The 15,510-nt window shown below is 48.7% G+C and overlaps 1 protein-coding gene across 2 annotated transcripts in view; it reads left to right on the top strand.

Moving 5' to 3' along the window:
- Xylb (xylulokinase) overlaps positions 1-15,276 on the top strand; it is a 36,496-nt gene extending 21,220 nt beyond the window's left edge. For both annotated transcript variants that reach the window (XM_021171378.2, XM_085828179.1), the window contains 10 exons: positions 336-417; positions 2,414-2,454; positions 3,016-3,131; positions 3,931-4,046; positions 4,603-4,676; positions 5,645-5,741; positions 8,546-8,604; positions 10,615-10,702; positions 12,157-12,251; positions 13,658-15,276. In XM_021171378.2, coding sequence (XP_021027037.1) covers positions 336-417; positions 2,414-2,454; positions 3,016-3,131; positions 3,931-4,046; positions 4,603-4,676; positions 5,645-5,741; positions 8,546-8,604; positions 10,615-10,702; positions 12,157-12,251; positions 13,658-13,735 — 846 coding nt within the window. In that variant the 3' untranslated portion in view covers positions 13,736-15,276. The remainder of the gene's footprint in view (positions 1-335; positions 418-2,413; positions 2,455-3,015; positions 3,132-3,930; positions 4,047-4,602; positions 4,677-5,644; positions 5,742-8,545; positions 8,605-10,614; positions 10,703-12,156; positions 12,252-13,657) is intronic.
- Positions 15,277-15,510: the final 234 nt, after the last annotated feature.

Genomic DNA, 15,510 nt, shown 5'->3' on the forward strand with positions numbered 1-15,510 from the left:
TGGATGTCCTTTATCCTTCAGCATCATATCCAGATTTGGTATCCACCAAGTAGGTAGAGGGTGGAAGTTGCTGTGTTCTGATGGTCCTGAATTTCTCAAACTCATGTGATCCTCAGGGTGGCTGCCCTCAAGCGTGGAGTTCCAAATGTACTGGGGTCCTTCTGTGGAAGGATGATGGAGCTCCAGGCTATGTCACAGATTCCTGCAGCTCCTCAAGGCCCGAGGAGTGGGAAATTCCTTCTGCTCCAGTGACCTGGAGCCAGAAGTCTCCTGGGTTGAGCTGTGCTTAGCAGGCTGTGGCTACCTCAGCAGAACATAGTGTTCTTTCTCCCTAGGGAGCCATTTCTTCCTACTATGTCCAGCGCTATGGATTCCTTCCAGGATGCAAAGTGGTGGCCTTCACTGGGGACAACCCAGGTAAGTATCTCAGTGGGGGTTGCTCTGCTAGCAGACCAGCTGGGTTGCTATACTTCCTTCTTTTTCCATATACACACATACCATACACACACCCATGTGTGTGTGTGTGTGTGTGTGTGTTTGGTGTGTGTGTGTGTGTGTGTGTGTGTGTGTGTGTATGGTGTGTGTGTGTGTATGGTGTGTGTGTGTGTGTGTGTGTGTGTATGGTGTGTGTGTGTGTTTGTGTGTGTGTGTATGGTGTGTGTGTGTGTGTGTGTGTGTGTGTGTGTGTGTATGGTGTGTGTGTGTGTGTGTGTGTATGGTGTGTGTGTGTGTGTGTGTGTATGGTGTGTGTGTGTGTGTGTGTGTATTTTTTTGAGAAGGGGGTTTCTGAAGGCCTAGATCTTACTACATAGCCCAAACTGACCTCATATACTTATCAGTCTCTTTGCCCCAGCCTCTCAGGTACAGGAATATGGATGTGAGTCACCAAACCTGATTCTTACTGGACTTTTAAAGAATTCCATGCCATCCTCTTGGTCATCTCTCTCTCTCTCTCTTTCTCTCTATGCATATGTGTATGTGCATATGCACATGTGTGTGCTCACAGGTGCACATGTGTGTGGGTACATGTGTACATGTGTGTGAGTGCATGTGCACATGTGTGTGGGTGCATGTGCACATGTGTGTGGGTACATGTGTACACGTGTGTGAGTGCATGTGCACATGTGTGTGAGTGCATGTATAGATGGGACAGCCCATGCTGTTTGCCATTCTTCATATGCTGCCCACCTTCTCTTTTTACGTAGGGTTTTTCACTAACCTGGAATGCCCATGTTCACTATGCTGGCTGGTTGTAGAGCCTCAGAATATATTAGGTCTCCACCTCCCTGATGCTGGGATTACCTGCAGTGGATACCACCATCCGTGCCCAGCCCACTGACCAGCTGTGCCCTCTGAATTCTGGCTCTTTATCTCAACCCCAGCCAGGCCCCACCACCCTCAAAGGCTCAGGCATGGGCTCAGGCCTGTACTGTCTTGGTGAAGGTCGTTAGTCATAAAGAAGGCCATTGTCTTCCCACTCCCACCTCCATTCTATTCCAGCTGCCGTCTTAGCTCCTCGGCCCGTCCTTTAGGATGCTGTTCTGAGGCCATCTGGTCTATAAACAGTTTACTTCCTGTGGAACTCTCCACCTTGCCTCTTCTCTTTCAGGGACTCTAGAGGCCTCTGGTTTCTATGAAAGGCCTGATAGACCACACTGAGGAGTATGCTGTATGCTGTACTCTAGCCCCATGGGGGAAGCCAGCTTTTCCTAGCCAGCCTTCAAAGAACAGCTAACACTGGAGGGGTTCTCCTCAGCTTCTTCCTATGTGCATGCATTAGCTTCCGTCCTTCTGGTCAACCTGATGTATGTGTCAGGGCTTCAACCGTCCTGACCTCCTGTGATGAACTCTGCATTGTCTCCTGGGCTTGGGCATGTGCCCAGCCCACTACCGAGTTTAGGGGTGTCTGTTTCTGTTCCCAATTCTCCTCCACTCAGTTCATCTACTCAGCATTCAGGGTAGACCAGCTATGTGCTAGGTCCTCTTTAGTGCTGGGGCATACCAGCAAAGAGGGCAGAGAAGATTGCTGCAGGAGGCAATCGCCAAAACCTCAGCCCTTCCTTTGTCCTGGGTGAGCAAAGTCCACTGCGTTCCTGTGTGCTCACCTCTGTCTTTCCTGTCGTGTATGTTCTCAATGCCTTGGCCTGGTCTCCTTGGTTCTCTGGGCTTTGAGTACCTGGCAGTGGTGGGGAAGATTGTATCCCCGAGGGAGATTTCTCAGGCCAAATCAGGGCCTTGGCTGGAGCAGTCCACCCTTTGATCCCTATCACTTTTTAGCTCCTTAAACTCTTCTTGCTCAACTGTGGGTTAAAGCAGAAGGTGGTATCCGCGCCGCTGTCTAGGTGGTTACTGCACATTGCTCTGTGGATACCGCGTGACTTGTGCTAACCAGAGGTTCCCCTTCCATTCCCAGCGTCACTGGCCGGCATGAGGCTGGAGGAAGGAGATATTGCGGTAAGGTGACTGCTCACACCTGCAGACCGACTGTCCTGGGGACCGGGGTGCCGAGTCTCAGCTGTGTGTTGGCGGCTACTGCCAGAGGGTCCTGCCGCCTCTAAAGAGAATGGAGGCCCACTGGCTTTCCTTAGGTCATTGCCCTTTGCTGATGTTAGGCATGACCCCTGTCCGCTTGACAGTGACTGCCTGCTAGGCGCAGTCGCTGAGGGTTGGAAAAGGGCTAGGCTGCTGTGAGCTCCCAGGTCTGTGGGAAGATTTCCTCTATGGCTTTTCTATATCTACCAGGGGGGCCATTGTGGAAACCATTACTTCCATGATTCGGAATTAAGCTCTAGAAAGTCCGTGATGGTGACCACAAGAGCCTGACTCTGGGTAACTGACTTTTAACTCACGTGGTATGAGGAGAGTCAAGAAAAAAAGAAGGGTCAGCAGTTGTCACCTGCAGTATGAGGGTCAAAGTGACTGGATGAAGGCAGGGTGGGGTGCAGAGTGCATCACTGGCAGAGGACACTTGTAGGCAAGCCCCAGGCACCTCACCCTCTGCTCTGCTCTCCTCAGGTCAGCCTGGGCACCAGCGACACCCTGTTTCTCTGGCTCCAGAAGCCCATGCCTGCCTTGGAAGGCCACATCTTCTGCAACCCAGTGGATGCGCAGCATTACATGGCGCTTCTATGGTAATCCTGGAATTTTTGGGCTGGGGAAAGAAAGTGCACACAGTCCAGGCACAACCAAACACCCCCCAAGCTCTTCCTACGAAATTGCCTCCTGGGCAGCTAAGGCCACAGGGACACGTGAGTTCTTGACAGCAGAACCATCTGCGGAAGAGCCAAAGACGTACAGGCCCCCCGAGCTTAGGTGCAAACTCCACCTCCAATGCTGTCCTGGGTGGTGCTGGTTTTGTAAGTAAGGCGTGTGCTTCGTGGCGCTGTGACCTACATGTTTAAATTGACCCTCAGCAAATGATCTGGGGACAGCTTGCTTCCGAGAGTTCTTACAGGAGCTGCATGCTCCATGTCCTGGTCACAAGGCTTTGGTACCTGTTGGAAGCGACTTGGCTCAGAAGGCTTTTGAGCTGTAAGCATCTAGAACCACTGGAGAATATTCAGGTCTAGTTGGGCTAGTACCCAGCACTATTGAAGAGCAGAAGCAAGGTATAGAGAGCCCTGTGTGGGTCCCTCTATGGCAATGGCCAGCATAAACATATCCCAAGATAAGCGTGAGTCCAGCACCTTCCAGGATGTTCATGAAACCAAAGGAGACACTAAAATACTTGAGATTTGGGCCGCCTGTGATGCCCCTCCCATGGGTTGTGGTCTAGCCTGACCTGGAGACCATCTGCCTGGGACTCTTTTCAACAACCCTGTGTCCAGTCTGGGAGAAAAATCCTTGCCTAGCATGGGGGGGGCACCTGGATTCCAACTTAACATCACCAAACCCGGGAGCCCAGGGCTCATACTGTGTGTGTTTCTGCAGCTTTAAAAACGGCTCCCTCATGAGAGAGAAGATCCGAGATGAGTCGGCCTCCTGTTCCTGGAACAAGTTCTCTAAGGCCCTGCAGTCCACGGCGATGGGGAACAACGGAAACTTGGGTAGGCTGGGCCTGTGGACAGGGCAGCAAGGCTCGGGGCACCATGAGTTGGGGCGTGTAGAAGTTGGGAGGGGGCGCTTTCTGTCTCCACATGTGTTCTCATGAGCTGGTGTGGGTGCCCAGGTTCTGAGGGTGTGCACTCACACGGTACCCTTGGCTGCTGCTCCCCAAACCTGTGGCCCGCTCCTCAGTATGCAGGTGTCTGCCCCAAACAGAAGGAAGCAGCAGGCTATGTCCTGAGGAAGAAAGGGACATGTCTCTCTGAGCATACCTCACCTGGTGCTCAGGGTTAGTGAGGCAGCTGTTCTTCAGCTGAGCTGCCAAGTGCAATAAGAGAGGTTGCCTCAGAACAGCCCAGGCCTTCCCAGTCCCCTCTGTCCAGTGAGAGAGAAAGGTCACAGGATATCACAGGGCCCCTCTGGGGGATGGGAGGAGGCTGAGGCACAGATGACATAACTTTGCTTCATCTTTTTGGAAGTTTTTTGAGAGACTGTATTTTTTTTTTTTTTTTGCTCTGAGATGGCGACAGCTATAATCCCTTTCTGCTTTTGCTTCAGGTTTTTATTTCGATGTAATGGAGATCACCCCTGAAATTATTGGGCGTCATAGGTTTAATGAGGAAAACATGGAGGTACTTGTGTCCTTTTCGTGTGTGTGTGTGTGTGTGTGTGTGTGTGTGTTTACATGTGTGTTGCCGGTGTGCGTGGAGTCTTCCTGGGCTGCTCTTCGGCCGTATTCATTGGGACAGGTTCTCTCAGTCAAAGCCAGAGCTTCCTCAGGGGATTCTCCAGCTCCACCATAGGAGTCTCCAGACTCAGGTCCTCTTGCTACCCGGAAAGCACTCTAACCAGCAGCTGACTTCCCAGCCTCAGACACGTACGCTGCGGGCTTTAGAGCTGCATGCATTGACTCTGGCGTTGAGCCTTGTGTAACAAGCTTTTAGGGGGTGCATCTTCTGCTCATCCACAGGTGTGCTCGGGTGCATTCTAGAGTTGGGGTCTCAGGAGGGGCTTAGACAGGTCCCGCCCCTCCCCAAGGAAGAATGCAAGCAGTCACAGTGCTCTGTGAGCTCCTGTCAGTTCCCCTGACTGCTGTTTGTTGCAGGACGTTTCCTTGGTAACCGTATCTTCCACTGCACTGCAGCTCTTGGGTCCTGAGGGCAGGAATTTCTTTCTAGTGGAAAAGGCCCTTCAGAGAGACATGAAGGAGCCCTGGGTTCCAGGCATCATGCTTGTGATTTCAGTTTCAACTCTGTGATGTAGGCACCGCTAGCCCTTTTTACAGATGTGGAAGTGGAGGCTTAGCCTTCATGGCCTGCCCAAAGTCACAAGCACATAGGTGGTGGAGGAGGCTCGAACCCAGACCTTCTTGGCTGGAAGCTGCGTTTCTCTCATTTCCGTGTGACCCTTTTACACACATATGCACAAACATAGACTTGGACACTCAGTCCCTCACACTATACCTATTTTACACACACACACAGAGACATGGACACCCAGAGTCCCTCACACTGTACCTATTTTACACACATGCACACATGTGCACATACACATACACACACACAGAGTCCCTCACGCTGTGCCTATTGTCTGGGGACAGGTTTCAGCCTTCCCTGGGGATGTGGAGATCCGAGCACTGATTGAAGGACAGTTCATGGCCAAGAGGATTCATGCAGAAGGCCTAGGCTACAGAGTCAGTAAGTAAGGGACCAGCTGGACATGATCTGGGGTCATGTGGGGCTTCTGGGGAGGTGGGGGTGGGGCTCAGAGAGTGTCTGTTCAGGTCTTACATTATAAGATGCTGTAGGGAGATGGTGGGTGGACTTGGTTCTGGGTGGGGTGAGAAAGCAACTGAGGTGCCTTAGAGAGCAGGTACAGATGTAGAGGCAGGGTGTTCTGCTTCTCAGCTCTGACACTATTAAACTGATCGCTAGGTCTGACACGACTGTAGGTAGACATTAGGAGAGGTCTTCTTGTGCCCACAGCTGTGTGCTAGCTGCAAATAAACATCCTGAAACTTAGTTAGTTTTTTATTTATTTATTTATTTATTTATTTTTTGGTTTTTCAAGACAGGGTTTCTCTGTGTAGCCTTGGCTGTCCTGAAACTCACTCTGTAGACCAGGCTGGCCTCGAACTCAGAAATCCTCCTGCCTCTGCCTCCGAGTGCTGGGATTAAAGGCGTGCGCCACCATGCCCGGCTGTTTTTAAGATTTTTTTTTTTTTTTTTAGTTTTTTGAGACAGGGTTTCTCTATATAGCCCTGGGTGTCCTAGAACTCATTCTGTAGACCAAGATGGGCTTGAACTCAGAGAATTGCTGCCTGCCTCTGCCTCTGCCTCTGCCTCTGCCTCACATGCTGGGATTAAAAGCAAGCCAACATCATTTGGCAGATCATATTTTTTTTAAGCCCAGAAGGTCTCTGAAGCCCCCAGAAGTTTCTGAGAAACAAGATTGTGTGAGCAGGGCAGAGAAGTTGGTTCTGAGTGCCTAGCAGGGGTCTTTGGACCATCAATAATGGACATTTAGGTGTGGAGGGGCCCCCCCAGCAGCCTAGAGTGCAGAAGGCACGTGAGGACCATATGTGATACTTAATAAGCAATTCCTTTAGACCATAAAGATACTTACCCTCTTAGCAAGTTAAAAAGCAAGACTCAGTCTGGAGAGATGGCTCAGTAGTTAAGAGCACTGGACTGCTCTTCCAGAGGTCCTGAGTTCAATTCCCAGCAACCACATAGTGGCTCACAACCATCTGTAATGGGATCTGATGCCATCTTCTGGTGTGTCTGAAGACAGTTACAGTGTACTCATATATTATATATATATATATATATATATATATATATACATATATATATACATATATAAAATATTTTTTATATATTTATAAATATATTTATATATTATGTTTATATATATTTTATATATTTATATATATTTATAATTATATATATATATATATATATATAATAAAATCTTTAAAAAACAAGAATCAATCCTGCTTTGTAAACCCTACTAGGTTCCTCTCAAACAAGACCAACAAGACCCCTGGGTTTTAGGGGGTGTTCCCTTTTTATCTTTCAGTATGTTTATAATTTGTGGATGGGGACAGGCACACAGTCAGCATGAGAGTGGAGTCCATTTCGCTCTTTCTACCATGTGAGCTTTGAGATTTGAACACTTGCCACCAAGTGTCTCTCAGCAGATTTATTATTATTTTTTTTTATTTTTCATTTAAAAAAGTTCATTTAATTCTGTATGAACGCTTTAACTGCACAGATGTCTATGTACCACTTGTGTGCCTGGTACCAGCAGAGGCCAGAAGTAGGCATTGAAGCCCCTGGAATTGGAATTACAGACAGTTGTGAGTGGCCATGAAGGTGCTGGGCATCAAACCCAGGGTCCTCTGGGAGAGCAGCCAGTGCTCCTGATCACTGAGCCATTTTTCTAGCCCCTGTTTAGTTGGTTGGTTTTTTTTTTCCCCATAATTTTGGCGATGGGACCCAGGACCTCATGCCTGCTGGGTGTGCATCTCCCACTCTCAAACAGGCTCTCCTAGATACACATGCCTACAAGCGCAAAGATGCACCCGTGGAGGTGCTCGTCTGTGCTTCTCCAGGCTGTTGGGATGGATCGGTTTGTTCTTGGTCAGTCATCAGCACATTTAATTTTAATACTGCCTAAGAATCAAAAGGGGATTTCAAGAATAGATACCCATGCATAAATAAATAAATAAGTGTAAAAGAATGTTGTTGGTCAGGGTTGAGCATGGTTGCAGATACTTGTGAACTCAGCTAGATCAGGAGTTCTAGGTCATCCACCTACAACAAAGACAGTTTGGGGCTAGCCTAGACTAGATGAAATCCTATCTCAATCCTTGTCAAAGGGTGATGGAGGAGAGATGGCTCAGTGGCTACATTTAGAGAAGACTTAGAGTTCAGATCCCACCTCTCAAGTGCAAACCCAGATTTGAGGACCTAGCTCCCTCTTCTGCTCTCCCATATGTGTATTCACACACACGGAGTGAAATAAATCCGTTTAAAGAGTGAGATAATAGTAACAATAATAATAATAGCAGCAGTAATAACCCCGTCAAAGCTTTCTATAAGATTCAGGTATGGGGCACTTACCAATAGAAGAAAACTTCTATTATTAGTTTGTTGGGAGTTTTTTTTTTTTTTTTTTCCTTTTCTGGGGGCTGGGGGGGGGGGGGGTGGAGCAAAGTAGCTGGTGGTGAACTCGGAGCCTTGTGTTTGCTCTGCCAACTGAACTACATCCTCCAACCCCACCTTCTTTGATTTTTCCATTGGTAAAGACAATAGAGGCAGAGGGGCTGTAGATTCCCAGGCGAATTACATATGAGGAGCCTTGCATGGGTAAGCCAAGCTTTGGGTCTCTCCAGAGCCATGGAGCCACCACAAGCCATCTGGCTGGAGGACAGTCCTTTCTGCCTTGAGAGAATCGCTACAGGCATTTCAGTTCTGTTTTATCTTTTGTCCTACAGTGCCCAAGACGAAGATTCTGGCCACGGGAGGAGCATCTCACAATAAAGACATCTTGCAGGTATGTGTGGTGGTGGCCCTGTACCACCACCTCTTCCTTGTCTTGCATCTAGGAGCTGGATGTCTGTCTTTATCACTCTCCCCCTTATTTGGAGGGAATAAACTGTCACTGAACCTGGAGCTCACAGATTTGACTAGAATACCTGGGCAGCAAGCCCCAGGGATCGACTAGAATGGCTGGGCAGTGAGCCCCAGGGATCGACTGAAAGTCCCTGGGATTTGATTCCCCCGGGCTGGGATTTCTGGCATGTGCTGCACATTCCTCCTCTTCTTCCTCCTGCTCCTCCTCTTCCTCCTCTTCCTCCTCTTCCTCTTCCTCCTCCTCTTCCTCCTCCTCCTCTTTCTCCTCCTCTTCCTCTTCCTCCTCTTCCTCCTCCTCCTCCTCCTCCTCTTCTTCTTCTTTTCTGAGACAGGGTTTCTCTGTATAGCCCTGGCTGTCCTTGAACTCACTCTGTAGACCAGGCTGGCCTTAAACTCAGAAATCCACCTGCCTCTGCCTCCCAAGTGCTGGGATTAAAGGCGTGCGCCACCACTGCCCGACTACATTCAGCTTCTTTACCTGGATTCTAGGGGTTTAAAGTCAGGTCCTTGTGCACACACAGCAAGCACTTGACTGAGACAAGCCATCTTCTCAGCTGTCCATCCATTTGTCTTGTGACACTTGAGGTTCTGAGTTTGATTTTCAGCACTGAAAATAAATAAGTAAATAAACTTAAGTCAGAGTTTATGTTGCTGTGATAAAACATTATGAGCAAAAGCACCTTAGGGAGAAAAGGGTTTGGTTCAGCTTGTAAGTCCATCACTGAGGGATTCAGGGTGGGAACGAATACAGGATCCTCCAGACAGGAACTGAGACAGAGCCCATGGACCGGTACTACTTAGTGAGTGGCTTGCTTCTTAAGGCTTGTTTAGCTTGCTGTCTTATAGAACCCAGGACTATTTGCCCAGGGATGGGCTCCCACCCACATCAATCAGTAATTAAGAAAATGCCCCCACAGGCTTATCATCAGGCTGAGCTTATGAAAGAAATTTCTCAACTATGTTTCCATCTTATCAGTTTCTAACTTGTGTCAAATTGACAAAAACAAACAAACAAACAAACAAAAAAATCCAACAAACCAATGAGGATTATAAATAGTTAAAAAGCCAGGGGCATAGGCATGAGGACCCGAGTTCAGATTCCCATGGACAGAAAATATCTGCCTTGGTTGTGTGAACTTGTAATCCCAGCACTGGGAAGTGGAGACAGGAGGTGCAAGCGTCTGCAGCTCTGAGTGGGAGGTATCCTGGCAGTCAGGGGCCAAGGAATACAACCAAGTCACACCATACAACAAACCTCACACAACAGACAGACAGACAATGCTTCTGCTGGGTAGAGAGCAGGTGGGCAGGTTTACATAGGGTTTCCTGTGGGGGCCGGTCTGGGGGTGGAGCTTTCCAAGGTGGTCTGGGATTGGACGGATTTTTTTGACTTGGTTTTGGGGCAAGCACAGTGATTAGTAGGATTTTTTTGGCCTCATTTTAGGCTTACCCCCACCCCCACCCCCGCTAGCCCAGGGAGCCAGGTCACTGTCCCTCCTCAAGGGGCTGGAACAGCTGTCATTGCCTTTAGAGAAGTCTGGGCAGCAGGAGCCTAGCCGCTCAATCGAGTCCTTCCAGGGGTTTACAGGGGTCTCTGCGAGGGTTGGCCAAAGCCACTCTCGCCAATTTGTAAGCTGAAGTCTCTGCGCCTTGGAGGTAGAAGCAGGAACATGGTGTGCTTGTGGCTAGCCTGGTTACATACCAAATGTCAGTCTGGCTTGAGCTATGTGGTAGGACCTTGTCTTTAAAAGGTCTAGAGTCAGCCTGGAGACTGTAGCCCTTCTCTAGGGTCCTCCTGTCTCATCACCAGCTCCACGTGCTTTGGATGGGAGGCATCAGAAGTCGTGAGGAAAGAGAGCAGAGTCTGGAAGGTTCTGAATGATCTCTCTGAGCAAGGACTTACCCATTCCAAATTCTGTGTCCCTCCCAGGTGCTTGCAGATGTTTTTGGGGCCCCCGTATACGTCATAGACACCACCAGTTCAGCCTGCGTCGGCTCTGCATACCGAGCTTTTCATGGTAGGTCAATGAACAACAGGGCAGGATGTCTCACGGGTGTTTAAGCATCACTGGGCTGAGAAGCGTGGGAAGGGGGGAGAGGGTGAATTCCCTGTTGAAGGACACCACAGTCTCAGGACTGTTAGCATCATTTTTATCCCAGCAAGAATGAACCCCTACCCTTTGTCTTGTGTGCTCTAGTTAAAGTGGAGAAAGGGAGGCAGGATTCAAATGAGATGAGGTCTGTCCAAGTCAAACTCTAAAGGCAGACCAAAAAAGCCACAGGGCATGCTTTGAGGGCAGCCTAGTTGTAGGTTTGTACAGTCAGGGGAGATGAAGACAGTGGATGGAGTCCCGAAAAGCAAGAAATTGAGACAGTGGTGAAAGCCTCGGAACCAAGAAGTCCAGAACCATGGACAGCTCCGCAGAGGCCCTGACTCTGTGGGCTGTCTCCCTGGAACTGCAGACATTGCTGGAAGACAAAGACAGTTAGGGGTTAAGGCTAGTCTCCTCAGTTAAGCTGCTTTACCCAGTGACCTGTCCCTAGGGAATTCCTGGCTGTCAGCTGCATCAGGGACTCCACCCTTTCACTCCGGGGGGTTCATTCTTTCCCTGTGAACTCACTCCTCAGCACACCCACTTAAACTTGATATTTCTTTCAACATGGAAAATGAAGGGTGGAGCTCTATGCTCTTTAATAATGAGTCTTTACCTTCATTCTTGTTTCTCCTCCAACTTCTGCAACTTCATGTAGCAAGATCATTGGGGAATTTACTTCCAATTTTTTACTTCTTACCCCAATGCTGGGAACTGAACCCAGGGCCTTGTGTTTGTCTGTGCTTGGTAGACTGTCACAAGCCTCTCTCTCTCTCCTTCTCTCTCTCTCTCTTTAATGTACTTTTTGTTTTGAGATGAGGTCTTACCAAGTTGTCCAGGTTGACTTGTAACTCAGTCTGGATTCCAGGTGAGCCTTGAACTCCCCATTCTCCGATGTGTATAACAACAACAACAACAACAACAACAACAAAAATCACCCCATTTTAAGTAATTTTTATAAGCTATTTTGCTATCAGTGACTTTTTTTTTTTTTTTTTTTTTTTTTTTTTTTTTTGGTTTTTCGAGACAGGGTTTCTCTGTGTAGCCCTGGCTGTCCTGGAACTCACTTTGTAGACCAGGCTGGCCTCGAACTCAGAAATCCGCCTGCCTCTGCCTCCTGAGTGCTGGGATTAAAGACGTGCACCACCACGCCCGGCTACTATCAATGACTTTTAATAACTCTTCTGAGCTGGACAACTCCAGTTTAAAGACGGTTTTCTTGTGTGGTGCTGGGTAGGAGCCTGAGTCTTGTGCAGGCAGAGGAGGGGCCTGCTGCTGAGCTGCCCTGCCTGGTTGACTTTGTCACCATGGCAGCATCTGACACACTCAGTTAACATCCTCATGTGACATGCACGGATATGATGACCTCTCCCCTCTAGGCCTTGCAGGAGGGACGGGTGTGGCCTTTTCGGAGGTTGTGAAGTCAGCACCACAGCCCAGCCTGGCTGCCACCCCCAACCCGGGAGCTTCCCAGGTGAGAAACCACTGGATTTTCTCTTAGTGCTTGCCGCTCAATCTGTCTTGGGCCTTTATTCTTTTCTTTAAAAGGTAAGTTTTTCTCTCTCATCTATATTAAACCTGCTGTACCTAACCAGAGGGAAATCTTACCTCACCCACTCTCCCACCCCCAACACACACACACACACTCCACTCCACACACACTCCACTCCACACACAACCCACAGCACTTGGGCTTTGACCCTAGGGTCTCACTCATGTGAAACATTCACTTGACTACAGAAATACATTTTTTTTTTAAAGATTTATTTATTTATTATATGTAAGTACACTATAGCTGTCTTCAGACACTCCAGAAGAGGGCGCCAGATCTCGTTGCGGATGGTTGTGAGCCACCATGTGGTTGCTGGGACTTGAACTCTGGACCTTCGGAAGAGCAGTCGAGTGCTCTTACCCACTGAGCCATCTCACCAGCCCCAGAATTACATTCTTGACATACAAAAGAAGCCAAGGGTGCGGGGAACTGACCTAGGTCCTCTGCAAGAGTAATACATGTTTGTTTGTTTGTTTGTTTGTTTACATTTCAAATGTTATCCCGTTTCCTGGTTTCCCCTCCAGAAACCTCCTATCCCATCCTCTCTCCCTTTCTATGAGGGTGTTCGCCTACCCACCCACCCACTCCGACCACCCCACCCTGGCATTCCGCCCCCCCTACACTGGGGAATTGAGCCTTCCCAGAACCAAGAGACTCTCCTTCCACAGCCTCAACTTCGTTTTTGGTTTTTGGTTTTTTTTTGGTTTGTTTTTGTTTTTGTTTTTTTGAGACAGGGTTTCTCTGTGTAGCCCTGGCTGTCCTGGAACTCACTCTGTAGACCACACTGGCTTCGAACTCAGAAATCCGCCTGCCTCTGCCTCCCGAATGCTGGGATTAAAGGCGTGTGCCACCAACACCCATCAAACAAAATTAATTTTAATAATCTATTTCATTTAATCTAATCTATCCAAAGTATCATCATTCTAACATATACTGCTTAGAGAAAATAGTGATGTCATAATTCACATAGGTTTTGCACAAGGTTTGTAAAATTTGGAATATGTATATATATTTATTTAAATTTTTATTTCTTTTATGGGTATGAGTGTTTTGTCTTACATATGTTTATTCATCACGTGTATGCATGGTGCCTGAGGGGGCCAGAAGAAGGTGTTGGATCCCCTGGAACTGGAGTTACAGACCATAAAGAGTCACCATGTGGGTACTGGAACTCAAACCTGGATCCCGTGGAAGGGTAGCCAGTGTTCTAGACCACTGGGCAATCTCTCCAGCTGCAGAATTTACGTTTTTAAACTTTGAAGCTGCCAGCAGCCGTAAGAGACACTGCCCCTTCCCTGTTACATACATTGCTCTTCCTGCCTGTCCAGGTCTATGCGGCCCTTCTCCCTCGATACTCTGCACTGGAACAGAGAATCTTGTCCACCGCCCAGAGGCCTCTGGAATGAATTCTTCCGACCCAGACACCCTGCTGCCTCCCCAGTGGCACCAGTCCTTGTGCTTGGTCTGAACAGCTCGGCTGTGCTCTGTGGAGCGCTCCTGCCCTGTCCTGGACCATCCTGAAGCCATGACTCCTTGGAGACACGTGGGCTACATGTCCTGGGATGGAAAAGCAATTTCTCCTTTTCTGTCTTTCATTCAGGAAAACACTGTAGGGTATGGCCACCAAAGACAGTCATGTTCCCCTTTCAGAGGGACCAAAACAGCAGAACAGGGAGAGACAGCCTTTTCCCTGACACTGACCACTCCTCCTTCCTCACCTTCGGCCACCTCCCCCATCCTGGAACCACCCCCTCCATCCTTAAACCAGACTAAAGCACTTCTCTCCTGCCTGTGACCTTCTTGTTCCTGTAGGTGTCTTCCCAGGGCTCTCTTCTCTCTGCCTGTCTCCTCCTTCATCTTCCCTCCCTATATGTACCTTGGGTAACTTCCCACACAAGACGACCCTCATTGGCCTGGTGAATCTCCTTCCTCCCCTCCCCCTTCTCTGCCATAGAGACTGCCTGACTGGGGTTTCCCGGGTAACCTGGATGGACATCTCCTAGGCTAAACACTTCCCAGTTCACACGATGACATAATTGTGTGTTTCGTGAAGTTTCTAAATTCTGGCTTTCTTTTTCTTTTGTTTCTTTGGAGCCAGAGATGACCTTAAGCGTATGATCTTCCTGTTGCCCTCCCCCAAGTGTGCGCCACCACACCTGGTTTATGCAATATCAGGGATCGAACCCATGCACTCTAGGCAGGCACTCTACACCCAGCTTGGGTTTCCTTTTTACTTGGCATACTTTGTGACTCTCACTTCTGCACATCCTACTATGTTTGAGCTGTGTCCTCCCTCTCCACCCCGTTTTACTTCTCCTCACTCCCAGATCACCCCCAAAGTTTTCCTCTGCCACAAGGCCAGGCTGAACTCAGGACCACTGGATCTGACAGGTGGCAAGATCAGATGTTGCAGACAGGTGTGAGACCAGGATCAGAGCAGTGACTACTGGGAAATCAAAAGGACAGAGCACAGATGGAAAGAGAGTTGTGTGTAGACATGAGGTCACTTGGAAGGCTCCGCCTGTGAGCTGGGGGGAGAAGCAACAAGTGGCCATCTTGCCCACAGCAAACCCACTGCGCAGAAGGAAACGGTCGTTGGGATGTTGCTTCTTACAGAGGGTTTACACTACCAACCAACTGCAAAGGCATCTGGGACCACAAAACAGTTAACCAGGACGACATTCCAACAGATCCTACAATAAGTCAGACAATTGTGGATGAAAAAGGCCACCGTAAGTGACAACTTAAAAAACAAATCCAAATGGAAACACAGCAAGCTTATGTGAGAAGACACTGATCCCTAAACAGAAGGATAGACCGTGACTGATCCAGAGACCTGGCAGGAAGTTCAGGGAGGCGCCAGGAAAGAAGGGAGGAGAGTAAAGACAAGATCCCCGATGATATTTAGGACTTCCCAAAATAAACAAAACTTTGAAAACACCTAAAATCCACCTCTCCCTGCTTCCCCTTTGTTGGTGCAGGGGTTTGAACCTGTGACTTTGAAGATGCTCTTACTGAGATGTTCCACCAGCTTCCCAAACGTGTTTCGTAAGAGTCTACCTTGTCATTTAGAAGTGGTCTAGCAGTGTTTTGAGATTTGTATATCACTGACCCAGCATCAAAAGGCTTAGACCATAAAACTGAGGCCGTGTGAGGGTAGGTAGGCAAGTGTGCAGTGTGC

This window comes from Mus caroli, unplaced genomic scaffold, assembly GCF_978045245.1.
Source record: "Mus caroli unplaced genomic scaffold, Mus_caroli_1 scaffold_11, whole genome shotgun sequence".
In the NCBI taxonomy this organism is placed as follows: domain Eukaryota; kingdom Metazoa; phylum Chordata; class Mammalia; order Rodentia; family Muridae; genus Mus; species Mus caroli.